A 17,001-nucleotide genomic window follows, 5' to 3' on the forward strand; every position below is an offset into this window, starting at 1 on the left:
GTGCAGGAAGAGCGTGCAAGGATGATTGACGGTACACAACGAATTCGCGCGGCGCGGCCACGTTCAATCCCAGTCCACTCGGGAAACGAGGAGGGAGTGAGAACATGGCCCGGCCGCGGTGCCGCGGATTCGGCTTCGTGAGTGACAGGCGCATCAGAAGCCAGCCGCTGATGCGCGCTGTGGTGTCGCAAACAGGTTAAGTAGCCGTAAGGAATGGACGGCGTTGGGGATGATTGGGATTCATTCTTTCCTCCTGCAGTTCATTCTACCTCAACTCCTTCCGTTCTCCTTTTTCTCTGTTTCTTTCCATCTCGTCATCGTCTCACGACTAGACCGTGGCGGCGAGAGCTGCTGGGAATGTATTCCTCGTCTGATGAGCAGCAGGAGCTCGAATCGTCGCTGTAGCCGCAGCGTGAGCCGCCACAGTCTAACTTGACACGATCGCCTCCGCGAGTAATGCCATAGCGCTCGCAAGTACAGTTGACGGACCCGGAGCGAGACGTACTGTAGTCGCTGAGGGAACTTGCGGAGCTGGGCGAGTCGCTGTCCGAACGGCTTGACAGGCTGGAACCGACGGATGAGGGAGGTGAGTTGGACAGATCGTAGCCGTACTCCTCGTCGATGGTCGTGGTACTGAAGCGGGATGTCAACTCCTCGACTGTAGGTGCGCTGTAGTCGGCCTCGAGGATGTACTTGGTGGCATGAGGAGTGACTGGCTTCGGTGACTGGATCTGGGACACGGAGAGCGGGCGTCCCTTGGGAATGTCGACGGTCAGGCTCAAGCTGTCGCGGCGGGATTCACGGCGAGAGCTGGAGGAGGAGTGCTTCTCCTTTGAAGATGAAGAGTGGTGCTTCGATGAGCGCTTCTCCTTATCCGACGAAGAATGCTTTGAAGAAGAGCTGGTCTTCGAGGAGCGGTGGGATGAAGATGAGGACTTCTCATGGGGGACATCGAGGATGTTCAGAACGCGGCCAGTGGTAGGCTCAGTGGTGGATGACTGTCCAGGATCGTGAGAGACATGGTATCCGTCGATGATATAGTAGTACCAGTATCTTTGGCCAGGCTGGAGTGTGCTGCCCTGAAATCTGAATGTACCCTTCCAGGCACCAGACTTTGAAGATGTCTTATCCTTGGAAAGAGGAAGTTGTCCGGCATAGCCATCCCATGACCCGAGAAGATGAACGGTCTTGACGCCCGAGGACGTGCGGAGCGAGAATGAGAGTTGAACGGCTGACATTGTGAGCTTGAAAGCTACTTAAAAAGCGAAATTGTCGTAATGTGAAATGGTATGCAGTTGTTTCGAGCAAGTAGAGCTAGTTTTGGGAATAAACGGTCGATTAGAGATGCAAATAATAATAAAGTTGGCCAGCAACTTGGTTAGGATAATTAGAATGTATGTGTGGTGGTGATGATATTATGAGCACAGCTCGTAGACGACGGGGCAGGTAAACAAAAAAAACACAACGGAGATGGAGGAACTAGCTCTGAGAAGATTGACTGCTTGCTGGAGAGAGAAGAGAAAGGAAAGGAGAATCTAATTTGGGGTCCTAGGTTACCTTTATGGGAGGCCAGCTATCGAGGCCACCAACAATGGGCTCACTCTGGCTTGCTGGTGGCAGTGGCAGTGGCAGTTGTCCCGTTGATGCTGGCTCGGCTGGGACGTCCACTACTGTACCTCCACTCGCCTGCACTCACAGGCCATTGGACTGATGCGGGTGGGCTGGATGCAGCTGGATGCAGCACTTGATAGACTTCTGCAAGAGCCGGCGCCTACGGGATGGAAGGGAAGGCACGCAGTTGAGAGGGCGAGGAGGGGAGGAGGGGATGACAAGAGGTGCAGCTCGAGAGAGCCCGCTAGGGACGTTTGGGGGAATCTCCCGGGGTGCTGTGCTCAGCGCTTCGACGTGCTGCCAGGGTCGAGTCGATCCCGCCCCGGGCCAATTGCAAGCCTTAGACGTCCTCGGGAAGAACGCCATCAATGCACGTCCGCTTACACTGTAAACACCCCGCCAATCACACCCCGCAGCAAAGTACGAGATCTCTTGTGATGTGATATCGACGAGCAGGGCAGACCAGGCCTGGCAATAGTGGGAGAGGCAGATGCAGATGCAGATGCAGAGCAGAGGCTGCCGGGAAGAGGCAGGATCACAAAGGCAGTCGACCAAGGCAAGTAGCAAGGTTACTTTTTGTCCTGCGCGAGCGTCGGTTACATTGCGTAATACCGTCGAATATGCCACATCAATTCCTGGGTTCTGGGGCCGAAAGCTTGAGCTAGCTGGGAAGTCCACTACTCGGCGAAGAACAGTCGAGGAGAGGAGAGACGAGAGGCTGCATGATTGACCGAAATAGGTGCTGTTGAATAGCTTCATCTTGGCAACGGTGGAGCTGCTGGATACTCCCGCCGTTCGGAGTAAGATGGAGCGAGATCCTGTTGAGTTTTCCAAAGACCATCGACATTTGTGGTGAGAGTTGGAAACCATAGTCGTCAAATCAGTAATGATTTGGACGCTCTCCAAGAGTCGAGCATCATACTTTTTGACATCACACTTGCTGTGGAACCTACTGCAAAGCATGTGCACATGAGCCAGTCACAGGTGTCCATAAGGAAACGAACATCAGACGAGTCAGATCGATTGCGTCCTCAAGTCTATCTGCAGATAATGTAGCGCTTAAGCTAAGGGATATCCATACTACGCTTCTCAATTCCGCCCCGGAGCCTCAGCCTCGTTTCTCAATAACATCGACTGACCATTCCAGTCGAAACCCATGATTGGCCATCGGCTTCATTGCCCAATTCATGCCCTCTTAGCATCCCTCTCTGCTTTTTTCAGAGCCCTCCTCCTGATGCTCTCGTGCATCTTTCTGTTTTGCACCACCACTTTCTGACCTCCCAAGCCAACTGTATTCTCCAACCACCACTGCATAATCGCATGACCCCAGAATGGCGTACTGGTATATGCCATGTTCTGTGCACCTCCCCTGCGGCCAACCTTGCTCAAAACACTCTTAACGAACATTCTTGGACTTGGGATGAATGCGCTGGTCTTGCGGATCTTTGACATAGCAGTGGTGACCAGGTAACTGAGAACCAATTCAACGTCCACACCAGAGCCAGCCAACTCGGCGCCGAGTGCAGTAGACCACTGTTGTAGGAAAGCTTTGGAGCCGGAATAGGTTGCGAGAAGAGGCGTGGGAAGAAGTCCACCAAAAGAGCCCATGGTAAGAATCAGACCACGCTTGCGCTGTATCATGCCAGGCACAACGATTTGTGTAACTCTCAAAGTGGCTACACAGTTGATCTCGATGATAGCTTTCATTTCGTCCTTAGGTGTGAGCACAAAGGGGACTGGTATGCTGTGACTCTGTCCAACATTATTGACCAAGATTCCAACATCGAGGGAATCAATCAGCGCCCTCAGCTTAGCATAGTCCTCATCTTTGTTCAAAGAGAAGTCCATGGCAAGTGTCTTGACTGCAATCTGGGAGCCAGCATATTTTTGAGTGATTTCGGTGGACAGTGTATCGAGTTTGGAAGCAGTGCGAGATATCAGGACGAGGTTGAAACCCTTCTGCGCAAGTTGAATAGCATATTCTTTTCCGATGCCATCCGAGGCGCCAGTGACAACTGCCCAGGTACCTTTCTTGCCGTAGCTACGAAGCTATGAGTATAATTAGTATCATGTTATGGATAGCGCTGGATCTTAACTGCGGAAGGGGGCGGACATACACTCTTTCCACTGAAGACAAACAAGCTCAACAACAATCTCACATAGCTGATGACCTTGAAACTCAACCACAAGGTGCCAATGCCAGCAAAAGTCGCCAGCACTGATCTAGGAACCTTGTCGACGGTGTCCAGGGAGACATAATCCATGGCGCGGGAGATATAGTCCATGGTGCAATGATGTGAATTCGTACACGACGATGGGGAGAGAAGGGAAGGCTGAAGTTCCAGGCTGTTGAGCTTTTTGCTCGGCTCGGCTCACTTCAGGGGCTGAGCTTCGAGACATAGCGCTGTCCAAAATCAATTTAGCAACCAATTGCCGGGCACCACAGCACGTGATCACGCGCTCGCGTTTTCTACCGGGTCATCCTGTAATTCTCCTTTCAACGCCTCGAAATATTGCTGTACTTGTCAAGAACTTCACTCGACGTGGCAACGCACCTGAGTTGAGGGCATCCCGACTACAACGGGTCTTGGAGTCCGATCACTTCTACGACCTCTCGTTCCTCAGCGTTGCGCTCACGACGAGAGCAAACGTACCGAGGGGCAACCTTGTCAACATGTATATTTAAAAGCCCCTCCTTTCAAGATCTATGGCTGACCAGAATGAAGGTCTAGTAGACAGCGTAATCGACAGACTGCAAATGCAAATGCAAATGCAAATGCTCCCAATACTAATCCTGCAAATCCTGTACCAAATGCTCCTGTCAATGCTGCCATCACAGCTGCCGCTGCTCGAGCTGCGCCAATTCGAGGACCGTGAGTTCTCTTTAACCCCCTCCCCCGTTCTTCGTGATTACTGACCGATTGAAAGGCAATCCGCTTTGACCAGCTACCTCGCAGTAAGTGTCTATCAGGTAGCAATCTTTCCATACAATTACTGACTGTCTTTAGTCTGCAGGAATTAATGCCAACCAAATCCGTCAAGATGCTGCTGCTCGACGAGCTGCTGCCCTAGCCTCCCAACAACCTGCAGATACACCCGACGATGATGAGGATGATGATGATGAGGTCACTGCACCAGAACCACCGCGCAAGCGCAAGGAGACAAAGGCACAACAGGCGAAAAGAAAGAAGGAAGAGGAGGTAAGTTGTGCTATGTGAGAGACACTGACTAATTGGAATGCTGACACGAGATAGAAAGCTATCGCAAAGATCAAGGCTTCGAAGAAATTCCAGAAGCGCAGACGCAATAACGGCTCTGACGATGAGTTGACCGACGAGGACGATGCAGCTAGAGCTATATTCGAAGCCGACATGGCACCTCTACCTGGCCAGATGGAGAATTGTGAGATCTGTGAGAAGAGATTCAGCGTTACCGCCTACAGCAAAGCTGGTCCAAGTGGAGGCTTGCTATGTCCAGCATGCACCAAGGAGCTCAACAAAGAGGAAGGTGCTGCGAAAAAGAAGAGAAAGAGCGCCGCTGGTCAGGCACGACGCAAAATCCAGAGCGACCTTCTTGATGGCATCTATCCTGGAGCAAAGTCTCTCATGTCGCTCTGCATCGAGACATTGGCAAAGAACGTTGATGATGCTTCAAGCTTGGGCGATCTTCCGGCTCCATTGGTTGATAAACTCGCAGCAATTCTCTCTAAGAAGTGGCTTGTCAACACTACTACCCTCGATCTCTTCCTCCGTGCTGGCAGCGACACTGTCACAGTCTACGATGGATCAAAATTGTCGTCTGATGATTACATCCGAATCTTACAGATTTGCCCCACAGTCAAGCACCTCCGTCTCCGCAATGCTATTCAATTCAAGAATAAGGTTATGGACCATCTACTCGGTACTACAGTAGAGTTGGAAAGTCTCAGTCTGCATGGTGCAAACTTGATTGATGACCAGAGATGGGATCGGTTCCTAAACGAGAAAAGTCAAAACCTAAAGGCCTTGAAGGTCTACCACACCGATGGTCACTTCGGCGATGAACAACTCGAGCTTCTCCCAAAAGCATGCCCTCAGCTTCAACGCCTCAAAGTTGTCCACAACCAAAAGGTCACCGATGAAGGACTCTTCCATATTGCCGACCTTTCCAATCTGAAGAAGTTGTCCCTCGAGATCTACAATACCACCTCTACCGAACCTTATGTTGAAATCATCAACAGTATCGGTCCAGGCCTCGAGACACTCGCCCTTGCAGCAGTCCACTACGTTGATGACTCTGTTCTTCAGGCTATCCATGAGAACTGCCAAAAGCTCCTCAAACTCCGTGTAACTGACAACGAAGTTCTCACCGATGCGGGCTTCGCTGCGCTCTTCACAAACTGGCTCAATCCTCCTCTCCTCTATATTGACTTCCATAAATGTCGACACATTGACGCCGCTGAGCCACGCGAGAATCCAGACTTGATCGGTCTCGCTTCTGCTGGTTTTGAGGCCTTGATGGCACACTCAGGTTCGACTCTCCGCTATCTCGATGTCCAGTCCTGCCGCCACATATCTCGTGAAGCCTTTGAGAACGTGTTTGCCGAAGACAAGGTATATCCTGAGCTTCGACAACTCAATCTCAGCTTCTGTCAAGGTGTCAACGATTTCGTCTGTGGTCTCGTTTTCAGATCTTGCCCAAATCTCAAGACGCTGAAGGTCTTCGGAAATTTTGGTGTCAAGGATATCAAGGTTCCGAAAGGTCGAATTCTGATTGGTGTTCCTAACGCGTTGGGAATGCAAATCGAGGGTACAGAGGCTGGTGTTGATGAAGGACGAGTCATCTGAGACTTCACCAACCCTTGACGTTTCTTTAGTGCTTTCATATCCTGGAAGTCGTTTTGTATAATGCTGTTGATGATAGAATTTGGGCGAGGGTTTATGAGTACATGATGGACGGATGAATGAGTCTTGCAATATGGCTGGAGCCTTTCATCTCGGAGTTCTGCATCTGCTAAGGCATGTTTGAATTGGTTGGCGTTAATTTGATGCGATGGCTCTGCAATTCCATCACATTGTTTATACGATAGTAGGTATGCAACGATGAAAAAGCCGTGAATAGAGAATACAATGATTTTCGCATGAGATGCAAAGCACGTTCCTGCGGAGTAGTGTGGTGATGGTCAAATGTCTGCTTTGCACCACACTTACTTGGCTTCGTATGGCTGAATTGTTCGGTAAATTCACCAGCGACAAAAGGAATGTGACTTCCAAGCTGACCATTGGTTGGCAGGCACAGCTTGCTCTTGGATATCTGAATTCCAGGAGGCTGACCTCTACAAATGGAAGCCCAGAGTCAGGCGGAATGTGAGAAACTTATTTGCATGTCATACTATTACTTCGGCTATTGCTTCTAGTGCCATGTGGAGAAAATTGACGGAAGGGGTTATTAACGTATTAGACTATTGACAGGGCTGATTAAATTTCTCAACCCAATCCCCGGAAATTGTTTACTTTCGGCATGGGCTCAGAAGCAGGAATCGAATGCAATCTTATGTGCTCGACTAAAGAATCTCTATCACCCAACGGCTACCATGTGCTACATCGCCGATGCCAGTAAGCAGTTGTAACCGATGTGACAGGCGATGAGAATTTCTTCTTTTCTTTCCTCTAATAACGACGCCATTTAAATCTGATATAGCTTTACAGCTGTTGTGATCCGTCAGAAAGGTTGGACCATTTTTTAAGATTACTGGGCCCAACCGAGCTCTGGAGCAGCTCGTGTCCAATCATTCCGAGCTTGGACTGCCAAACACTTAGACATCTATGGGATATCCTGGTAACATCGCACTCCACAACACCGTCAGAGGCACGAAACACAGAATCATCCGAGATTCAGATCCTCCTCTCGCCGCTGCTTTGACTACAAACAAAACAAATGCGCCCGGACGTTTGCTCAGACCTCACTTCTCCATTCGATTGACCTTCGACCTTCGACCTTCGACCTTCGACCTTCGACATCTACAGCTTCCGCGACTTCCAATTGAAAGTATTCCGACCTTCCAAACGCGGTTTTCATGTGCAGCAGCGGTACAGTACCTGAGACAGGGTTTCGCGACTGACGAAGGGTCTCGGGCCTGGTGGTGGAGAGGACGAGTCGTGGACCCAAGTGTGTTGACTCGAGGACAACAGGGCAATGAGCACAACACATGGATACAATGGGACGGGAGCAGTGTACGAGGAGACGGACGCTGAGAGCTCTCAGGTTAAGAGGCAACGCAGTATGAAGTTCAGTCTTTATCCTGCGCGTCCGAGAACAGCTTCGAAGAGCTCGATACCTTCTATACCCTCGTCGCCAATTGCCTCCACAGCTCCACAGCTTCCCCAAATTTCTCCTGTCATGTCCAAAGAGGAGTACAATCAACGGCCATATACCTCACACCACGCACATTCCAACGAGCGGTCCTTTACTGCTCCACCAGGCATTCCTCATAGTCTACACAAGAAACCTTCCGAGGCTTCCAGACTCCGGGCTCTGAATAATGGGCATAGGTCGCAATCTACGGATAGAGCAGCGGACTTACCAGCAGACAACTTCTCCAGACCTCGACAGCCGAGCTTACGGCGTAGGAATGACTCCCCTAAACCGCTCTCACACGCAACATCTTCGTTCCCTCTACGGGCCTACGATGAGCAGCAAACACCTACGGACCTTGCTTCTTCAAGAGACCGTGGTTTCTCTACATCCTCTTCTCAATCTTCCATGAATTTACCAGCCTACCAAATACGTCCCTCAGCTTCGATACCTGACTATCAAGCTGCCGACTCGATATACTCTCGCCAGAGAAACCTGAACAATCGTCAATACAGGCCCTGGCAAGCAGTCAGCAGACCGGATAGTAATCATTCTGCATATCGACGGGACCCCATACCACGACCGAACGGCTTTGATAGTGAGGAAGTACGAGCTAGCTTTCGATCCGCTTTGACCACCAGTTCTAGCTTTATGGGCACCAGTGGGACAGAGAGGAGTAGTGTCATGACGAAGAGCAGCTCTGCAACCTCAATATATGGCCGGGATGAGGGAATGAGCGTGGATGATGCCATTGGGATGTACGAGAGTGGATTTATGGACTCGGGCGTTGAGGATAATGATGCTACGAGACCGAATACACCTGATTCGCAACGGAAAAGGATATCTGGCCTTCATGAAGCCATGACTGATTCTTTAGTGACGGAGTCACCAGAACCATTGGACGCGAAAGAGTCCCTTATGGTTCCAAACATGGCAAGGATTGTCAGAGACTCACATCAGATATTCCATACGGTTGGGAGACCAAGTGAGGATGTGCCCAGGAGTGGTGATGGGACGTTAGACGTCCAGGAAGCTTATTTTGAGCAGAAGCTTCCGAGTCCCAGTCGGCCAGTAACAAGGGCGACTGCGGCACCATTTGATGAGACGAGAGATCGATATGGGTTCCGGAAGAAGACTCAATACATCTCATTAGAGGCGTACGAAGCCTGGAATGGACCGTATACAGAGTACTTGACTCGACGGCGAAAGAAATGGGTGGCTTTACTGAAAGACAATGGACTTGTCACTGATCGACCAATACGATTTCCGGCAAAATCCGCCAAAGTCAAGCGTTTCATTCGAAAAGGAATACCGCCAGACTGGAGAGGCGATGCATGGTTTTGGTATGCAGGAGGTCCAGCCATGGTGAGCAAGAACTATGGAGTCTATAACGCCTTGGTGAGAAGAGCTGCCGCAGGCGATGTGACAGAAACGGATGAAGAGATCATCGAACGGGATCTTAACCGAACATTTCCAGACAACGTTAAATTCAAGCCAGATCTGCCACCATTGGCTCCAGGCGAAGTGCGCAACAGCCAGCAAGTTGAACCAGAAACGCCTCTACTGCAATCTCTCCGGCGAGTCCTTCAAGCGTTTTCCATTCACAACCCGCGCATCGGCTATTGTCAATCACTCAACTTTCTTGCTGGCCTACTTCTTCTCTTCATGGAGGAAGAAAAGGCGTTCTGGATGCTCAACATCATAACGACCACTTATCTCCCAGGGACTCATGAACTCAATCTCGAAGGCGCAAATGTCGACTTGGGGGTTCTAATGTCAAGCATCAAAGACATGATGCCCCAGATCTGGGCCAAGATCGGAGGCGAGCTCGACGGCTCTTCCCTCCCACATTCCACTCTTCGTCTCCCACCCATCACCCTCTGTACGACTGCCTGGTTCATGTCCTGCTTCATCGGCACCCTGCCTATCGAGTCCACTCTCCGTGTATGGGATTCCTTCTTCTGCGAAGGCTCCAAGACACTCTTCCGTATCGCGCTTACGGTCTTCAAGCTCGGTGAGTCAGAGATCAGAGCCGTCTCTGACCCCATGGAGATTTTCCAAGTCGTACAGACTATCCCGAGGAAACTGATTGATTGTAATGCGTTGATGGAGGCGTGTTACAAGAGACGCAACGGTTTTGGTCATTTGAGTCAGGAGACTATTGAGAAGGGAAGAGCAGAAAGGAGGAAAGGATACGCGGATGAGAGGGAAAGGGAGAAGGAGAGAGCGGCTACGGGGCTTGGTGGTGTTGATGGTGCGGCTGTGACGAGGGTTGCCACGAGGAAGGGGACGGTGTTTGGACGGAAGAAGAGGTCGGTGGAGGCTTGATCTAGCGTTTGATTGGTTGGATATTGAATATTTGGATGGGAATGGGGGTAATGAAAGTTCAGATGGATGGATGGATACAAGTATAAGATAATGATGTTACGACACGAAAGTAAAGCAAAGCAGCATTTCACGGCGTTTTGTTGTTTATCTTCTATTCTACTTCTCGCTTAGGGAGTTTGGATGGATAGGATGGGCACTATTAGGCGATTTTAGCTGGGTATTGGAAAATAGCATATTACATTCTGAATAGATAACTACCTATTTATTCTTAAACACTTGACACATGGTTTTCTCGCCTTCGATTTTTTTTTTTTTTTTTTTTGGAAAAACTTTCCTTTCTGATTTGCGTCCTGTTAGCCGATTTATTAACTCTAGCCCCTATTTTCCCTTCCAAGGGTCCACATGTTCAGAGAATCCCAAAGCCAGTGCTTCGTTATATCGTATTACATTCAATCCCCAACAACAGGGCCCTCTTGTGAACTCTTCTTGTTCAGATTCCTCCAAATGTAGAACGCCTGGGTATTTTGTTTGCCGCCATGCCTGTGAAAATGCTATCGCTCAAGCCATATCGTCAAAACTCATTACAGTACCTATCTATTCCAATGCACCAATCGACATCCATTGAAGTCCTTGAAGACAACATTAAATCCATCTCAATCAAAAAAAGCTCTATTCATATCCTCAGGGGAAGTGGAGATCTTAGCTCATGCCTCGCTCGATGCCGTAGCTCCTCTATCAGCACCTTTCTTCGCGGGCGAGTCCAAGTCCTCAAACTCAGCTTTAGCGATATAGCAATTCTCGATGGCGCTATTGAACCGCTCTTCACCGGGAGGTAGGACGACAGCAAGGTACGTGTTAGTAGTGAACTTGAGGATAAACAACGAGAAATTTGAGAGCTTGAGCTCCATAAGTGCAAACTGCTCAGCACTTTTAGGAGTACCGGTATACCGACTAGTTGTCTGCTTGAAGTTCTTGATAATGTTGCTTAGCCGCTCGAAACGGTCGGTGGTGGGGTTATCGGAGCCGATTTCAGAGCACCAGGATGAGACGACGAGGAAGGATGAGCGTTCGAAGAGGAGCACTTCTTCGGCTTGGATGAGTTTACCTAGGGAGCCGAGGTGATGCTCGATTTTGTCGAGGTTGGGGACTAAGTCGTGGATGATCTCTGCCCAGGCTTTGTATAGTGATTGGTCCCATATGGAGGTTGCGAAAGGTATGGGTACGAAGGTGTCAGATTTCGATTGGATGAGAGACACGCGGTCATTGTAGATATCTTCGCGCTGGCCTGGAACGACGAGATCCATCTTGTGTATGAGTATGTAGACACTTGCGGTGGAGGAGAATTGGCTGAGTGCGGTTATGATGGAGCGGTATGTGAGGAGATCGCGGTCGAAATCGCGGGATTCTATGTCAAAAACGTAGATGAGGACACCAACATTTGAGAAGACATGTTGCCGTTGTTGGGAGAGGTAATTTTCCATAAAAGCATCTTGTCTATGAAGCAGTTAGTATATCATAGCAAACGAGTTTAACAAACTGTGTATGTCTGCAGGTAAGTTTAAACCCTCGAACTCAATTGAACCAGCGCACGCCCTCAAATGATTGCTATGAAAACAAAGCAAAGAGTCTGCTTCAAGTAAAAATGCCAACTTACCCACCACAGTCCCAAAGATTCAAAGTCAAGTTTCCCAAGAACTTAACATGGCTCAAGTCGACATCAATCGTAGCACCTAGCCTCCTTGTGTCCTTCGCAACATAGTTGCTAAATATAATACTCCTCATAGAACTCTTCCCCGAGCCAGATTTTCCCATCAGAAGCACCTTTTTCTTCTTCTGCTTGCGCGGCTCAGAAGCTGGCGAGACAGCAGGCTCGTCCTGCATATTGAGATTGTTCATTGTTGGTGGTTCCATTCTTGAATATTGTGACATCTGCTGTGTCCGATATTGTGAATATGAAGGTCGCGGATGCTGGTATGAAATGGGAAATCGATTGACTGTTGCCAAACGTAGTCAAGATTGAACTTCTCGAAGTGAAGATGTGAGGGGAAACAGAGGGGCTGATCGGAATCTCGAAGCTATCGGGATCAAGGTCCCTGGCAGTTTAAGGCGGTGAAAGGCAACTCCTCCGTAAAAAGCATGGCGTTTGTCTGGCTTTATTTACTGCCGTCGTTTGTGTTCCCACTCCAAAGAAACTGCGACAGCTCAAGACATGATCGATTTATCCAACACCCACTATTAATTGAAAATACTTACCTACAATTTCAATTTTTGAAATATAACACTCAGATACTACGCTTCCTTTTGTAGAGGTCGCATCGGCAAATTATCTCAAAATCTAGTTTCAACTTCCGGAGCTTCGAGCTTGTGAAGCTTTCAACATTCAGCGCATCACAATGTCAGCCTCTACCAGATTACGACCATGTATTCGCTGTCAGCGACTTCAGACAGCTAGAAAATACTCATCCACAACACCAGCACCCATAAACCCCAATCCAAACATCCGATCCGCCCTCTCCTATCACTGGGACACCCTTCCCCCAACCCGCGAACAACTCACCCACGCAGCAACCTTCTTCGAGCGCCGACCTCCCGAGTTCCTCTGGTCTGCGGAGAAATTCAAGAACATGGAATTCAGCACCAGCCCCGAAGTATGCGTACTAGGCCGTTCCAACGTCGGCAAATCCTCCCTCCTAAACGCGCTCCTCAACAAGAAAATCGCACATACAAGCGCACAGCGAGGAAGGACAAAACTCATGAACGCGTTTGGAGTCGGTGGTCTGGATAGAGGGAATCCGTTAGTGGTGCTGGATATGCCTGGGTATGGACATGGCGGGCGAGCCGCGTGGGGTGTGCAGATTATGAAGTATTTGGAGAAGAGGAAGGACTTGAGGCGGGCCTTCTTGTTGGTTGATGCTGAGCATGGGGTTAAGGAGACGGATTTACAGATTCTGGCGCTGTTCAAGAGTCAGAGGATTCCGTATCAGGTTATTCTGTCGAAGGTGGATAAGGTACTTTATGGCAAAGGGAAGCCAGGGAGTGCAGTACGGCCAGAGAATTTGGCGGTGCTGGCGAGGAAGATGGAGGACGTCAGGGATGCGATTCAGCCGAATACTGAGGAGGATGGGGCATTGGTTGGGGAGGTTATTGCTTGCAGCTCGCAAATCTTGATGGCTGGGAAGAGACCGGGTATTAATGCTGTTCGGCATGCGATGTTGCAAGCTGCTGGCTTGGAGTTGAAGCCGAAAGTCAAGCTCGCTAGAGTGGAAGAGATCATCTCTTATGAAGAGTTATTTGGGATGAAAGACAGACAGAAAAGTGGAGCCGAGGCTGTTATAAAATGAATGCAGATTTTCATCAAAAGTTCGATATTTATCTCACTCTCGAAGCTTTCAATGCTATGTCTTTACGCCAAAGATCGACCTAGTAAAGCAAAATGATATCAAGACGCCAACGCCTGCCTGTTCTTACTTGGCTGGCTGGAGTCATTCCAAATCCATAAATACAGAATTCCAAGTCCAAGTGGTCAATTATCCATCCGTCCCTGCCTTTAGCTACTCGCTAAAGCGCGCTTGCTCGTAGTCGTATCGTAAAAGTCCAATCCCCTTGTACGCTCCCGAGCACGAAACGCTCCGTCCATCAATGCTTAAATTAGAAACTATCGTCTGTAAGATGGTGCACCAGGGCCCATGAAGTTAGGACTTTGGTTATATGGCGCGGGGCTCGCAAGCCTGGAGATGCCATTCGAAGGGCCGACCGATCCACCAACTCCACGAGGTCCAACTTGCTGACCCGTGCCCGGTCTCGGAATCTGGGGCGCACCGCCGAAATAATCAGCTTGAGGTCCACGCTGGCCAGGATCCGTCATGTTACGATACTGGGGTGCGTTACTAGGGAAATTGGCCGTTCCGGGACCGGGAGAAGCACTTCGTACACTGGGGTTGTATGGCTGGTAGCCCGCTGAGGTTGGAGCTGGTGAACTGCGTCCAAAGTTGTCGACCGATCCTTTTGAGGGATTGGAGCCGTGACCTTGATCAAATGGTGTTCGGCGGCCCATGCTTGGCGCAGGTCCAGCCGGTGTGTTTGATCTCAATTCACCAACTGCTCGAGGTAATGGGCGGCCATACTGATCCATGGAAGGGCCAGTCATTGGAGACCCAGTGTCATAAGAGACTGGGCTCGCGGTATAACCTCGGTCTCCCATGGCACTTGGCATCCTAGGTGGTTGCGGACCACGACTCCAATTGCTACTGTTGGTTGAATTTGCTGTCATGGTACGTTGTGGAGGAGCTGGGTAACCATTGGTGTCTAGAGGTGGAAGCGAAGGTGCCGGAGAGCCCGAACGAGCGAATCCCATGTCAGAAGCATTTCCCATAAGAGGTGCATTCGAGGCAAATGATGATCCAGTAACATTTCGAGATGGTCCGCCGGGACGTTTCTGGTCTAAAAGATCAAGCTCCAGGCCTGGGAGTGGAGGCTGGCCACTCGGAGTTCCAGGTCTGCTCGAGTAGACTGGTAGAGTTGTCATGGTATCGTTGCGATTCATCATCGGCATTGGAGGAAGATTGTCGCCTGTCTTCTGATCAAACATGGTCGGCAGAGTTGCTTGTCGACCTAATGGCTTCTCTCCCTTCTTGGCTGCCTTCGCGTCTGCTTTGACTCGCTTTCGTTCTTCCTCTTCCAGAGCTTTGTTGACTTTGACGCTGACAATGGCTGCCAACCGACGGTTAATCTTACGCTCACAGTAGCCTGAAAGTCCTCCATCTGCGTTTGGGATGTAGTGCCAGAGGAAAAGAACGTAGAAGAGGGCAGAGAGAAGGAGGGACAATGCTCCAACTACCCAAATGACCAGAGTAAAAGCCATACCCGAGAGAACGACAGCTTGTTGGTTGTTCTCTTCTGCAAGCTTTCCTAGGTTCTTAAAGAACGTGAGAATGGCCGAGCCAGCGTTCTGAGCATCTCCGTCGATGTTCGCCTTGACGACTGACCAAAGAGTGAGGGAGTTGAGAACTTGGCGAGGTCCTTGACAAAGAATGATTCGAATCCAAGCTAATTTTTTGTCAGAAACGTCCATTACAGATCAACGATGAACTTACATTGGAAACTGAAATATGTAAATAGTGCAACGTATTCAGCACCCTTTTTTGACTTGGTCAGTTCAGAGAAGACCAAGAAACGTCTCCAACCTCGTCCTTTGCCGACGCGGATACTCTGCAGTCTGATAGCCAATGAGTCCAAGTAACTCTCAGCAACCGCACCACGTTTCATAACCCGCATGGCTCGGAGGTGTTCGAAACCAACATTGACCCAAGAAGCAATAATACACCCAGCGAAAATCCATTTTTGGACATCAAAGTCGACCGGTGGTTCGAACGTTCCTGACCACTTGTCGAAAGCTAGGAGATTGACTGCGGTGAAAGTATCAACAGCATAGACAGCTACTGAAATAACAAGAGAGATCCAAAGATATCCGTATGCGAAGAATTCAAGACAAGAACCTGAATGGAAGTCATTGAGACTCTGGTCTGGGTTAGCATTAATCAGACCAACTAATGGAACTGCGAAACTCACGATGAAATCCCATTTCTGCTCAGGTCGGATGTCATCCGCCTTAACTCTTCCTGAACAACCCATCTTGAGGGTATTAAAATCGAATATATCTGGCTCTGCCGCCTCGATGTCAGCGCCTGGCTAGAATTGAAGTCGTGAAAGAAAGAATGTATTGGTGCCGGATTGGCCTGTCGCAGTATTGTCGAGTCGAGAGATCTGATGATCTCGAATCAATTCGCACTTGTCGTTCTCCGCCTGCGAAGCAATCGACTGTGCGGATGTTGGTTTGGTGTATCTATTTGCGAAGAATGGTCTCGAAGGAAAGGGTGTAAAGAGTGTCGTGATGTATCTCTGTTAGAACGAGCAATAATAGCAATGACTTGCTATTGTTGTCCTTCGCGATGCATGTTCTTCTTTGTTAGTCGTCGAGGGTGCGAACCAGAAGCGGATACTGCTATATTCGGCGGCTGGTGACAGTTGTTTGCTCCTCCTATTGTCCAACAGAATAGACCAGGTCGAGAATCGTCGTTGCTATTGTCCGAGCCGATCTCGAGAATCGTGAATCGGCCTCAGCCACAATTGAATGGTCAACAAATAATCCGGGAACAATGCAGGGTGAGTTCAGCACGTATTGATGATATCCTGCTCTGCAGCCGGACCAAGGACGCCGACGATGAAGTTGTCGCGCGGTTTGATCGCTGGGCACCGGATGTCGCAGGAGACGGGACAGGAATGGTGATGATCGAGGCGAGGGAGGTGTCGCAGGACGACGAATTGAGGGAGAAGACCGCTGATATTGACGCCCGGTCGTTGGATTCAATGCGTAGGGCCGATGATCTGGCGCCAGGTGATGTTTGGGATGAGGGAGACGCTGAGGTCAAGTACAGGCAGGCAGGCAGGGTCAATGTTGATGGTCACTGTGAGGTCTAAGTGAATGAATGTGTATGTCTCGAAGCAGTAGATTTGGCTGATGGCGTCTGTTTGCTTCCCAAGGAAAGGGATGGCTGTTTTGAAATGAGTGTATGGGCGTCTGTTGCCCTCGAACGATGGGTGTGATGGTCGGGTGAGAGGGGACGGGGGACGTGGAGCATTCCGAAAGGGGGCTGAATGTCAGACGCTGAGCCAGGAGCAGGCGGCTATGATTGGACCACGCCAGCTGCAACTCGAGAGTCGAAACCTGTT

The 17,001-nt window shown here is 49.8% G+C and overlaps 8 protein-coding genes across 8 annotated transcripts; 4 read left to right on the forward strand and 4 right to left on the reverse strand.

The window, feature by feature from the left end:
- Positions 1 to 314: 314 nt before the first annotated feature.
- ONS95_009860 (uncharacterized protein) lies at positions 315 to 1,238 on the reverse strand (the record flags this gene model as incomplete). The annotated part of the gene is made up of 1 exon (XM_058503422.1): positions 315 to 1,238. The coding sequence occupies one exon, from the start codon at positions 1,236 to 1,238 to the stop codon at positions 315 to 317; it is 924 nt and encodes a 307-aa protein (XP_058360134.1).
- Positions 1,239 to 2,615: 1,377 nt separating this feature from the next.
- On the forward strand, positions 2,616 to 6,992 carry ONS95_009862 (uncharacterized protein). Its single transcript, XM_058503424.1, has 5 exons — positions 2,616 to 4,287; positions 4,338 to 4,484; positions 4,540 to 4,567; positions 4,620 to 4,811; positions 4,866 to 6,992. Coding segments are annotated over exons 1-5 (1,941 nt in total). The 5' UTR covers positions 2,616 to 4,285; the 3' UTR covers positions 6,438 to 6,992.
- ONS95_009861 (uncharacterized protein) lies at positions 2,797 to 3,896 on the reverse strand (the record flags this gene model as incomplete). The annotated part of the gene is made up of 2 exons (XM_058503423.1): positions 2,797 to 3,660; positions 3,729 to 3,896. 2 exons carry the CDS (start codon positions 3,894 to 3,896, stop codon positions 2,797 to 2,799), a joined length of 1,032 nt encoding a protein of 343 aa, XP_058360136.1.
- ONS95_009863 (uncharacterized protein) lies at positions 6,971 to 10,489 on the forward strand. The gene is made up of 2 exons (XM_058503425.1): positions 6,971 to 7,205; positions 7,299 to 10,489. Exon 2 carries the CDS (start codon positions 7,786 to 7,788, stop codon positions 10,270 to 10,272), a length of 2,487 nt encoding a protein of 828 aa, XP_058360137.1. The 5' UTR covers positions 6,971 to 7,205; positions 7,299 to 7,785; the 3' UTR covers positions 10,273 to 10,489.
- A 487-nt stretch (positions 10,490 to 10,976) lies between these two features.
- Positions 10,977 to 11,753, reverse strand: GTR1 (GTP-binding protein gtr1; the record flags this gene model as incomplete). Its single annotated transcript, XM_058503426.1, has 1 exon — positions 10,977 to 11,753. The coding sequence occupies one exon, from the start codon at positions 11,751 to 11,753 to the stop codon at positions 10,977 to 10,979; it is 777 nt and encodes a 258-aa protein (XP_058360138.1).
- A 714-nt stretch (positions 11,754 to 12,467) lies between these two features.
- ONS95_009865 (uncharacterized protein) lies at positions 12,468 to 13,638 on the forward strand. The gene has a single exon (XM_058503427.1). The coding sequence runs from the start codon at positions 12,666 to 12,668 to the stop codon at positions 13,611 to 13,613; it is 948 nt and encodes a 315-aa protein (XP_058360139.1). The 5' UTR covers positions 12,468 to 12,665; the 3' UTR covers positions 13,614 to 13,638.
- Positions 13,639 to 13,927: 289 nt separating this feature from the next.
- Positions 13,928 to 15,903, reverse strand: ONS95_009866 (uncharacterized protein; the record flags this gene model as incomplete). Its single annotated transcript, XM_058503428.1, has 3 exons — positions 13,928 to 15,318; positions 15,366 to 15,789; positions 15,841 to 15,903. 3 exons carry the CDS (start codon positions 15,901 to 15,903, stop codon positions 13,928 to 13,930), a joined length of 1,878 nt encoding a protein of 625 aa, XP_058360140.1.
- A 648-nt stretch (positions 15,904 to 16,551) lies between these two features.
- ONS95_009867 (uncharacterized protein) lies at positions 16,552 to 16,749 on the forward strand (the record flags this gene model as incomplete). Its single annotated transcript, XM_058503429.1, has 1 exon — positions 16,552 to 16,749. The coding sequence occupies one exon, from the start codon at positions 16,552 to 16,554 to the stop codon at positions 16,747 to 16,749; it is 198 nt and encodes a 65-aa protein (XP_058360141.1).
- Between the last annotated feature and the right edge of the window lie 252 nt (positions 16,750 to 17,001).

The sequence above is a fragment of the Cadophora gregata genome (assembly GCF_030347475.1).
Source record: "Cadophora gregata isolate MNR1 chromosome Unknown scaffold_4, whole genome shotgun sequence".
Taxonomy (NCBI): domain Eukaryota; kingdom Fungi; phylum Ascomycota; class Leotiomycetes; order Helotiales; family Ploettnerulaceae; genus Cadophora; species Cadophora gregata.

Bases quoted from the DNA above. Each gene is read 5' to 3' on its own strand.
- ONS95_009862 (XM_058503424.1), top strand. The intron at 4,485-4,539 runs GTGAGTTCTCTT...ACCGATTGAAAG, and splicing joins GCTGCGCCAATTCGAGGACC to GCAATCCGCTTTGACCAGCT. The intron at 4,568-4,619 runs GTAAGTGTCTAT...GACTGTCTTTAG, and splicing joins CTTTGACCAGCTACCTCGCA to TCTGCAGGAATTAATGCCAA.
- ONS95_009863 (XM_058503425.1), top strand. From the start codon at position 7,786: ATGAGCACAACACATGGATACAATGGGACGGGAGCAGTGTACGAGGAG.
- ONS95_009865 (XM_058503427.1), top strand. From the start codon at position 12,666: ATGTCAGCCTCTACCAGATTACGACCATGTATTCGCTGTCAGCGACTT.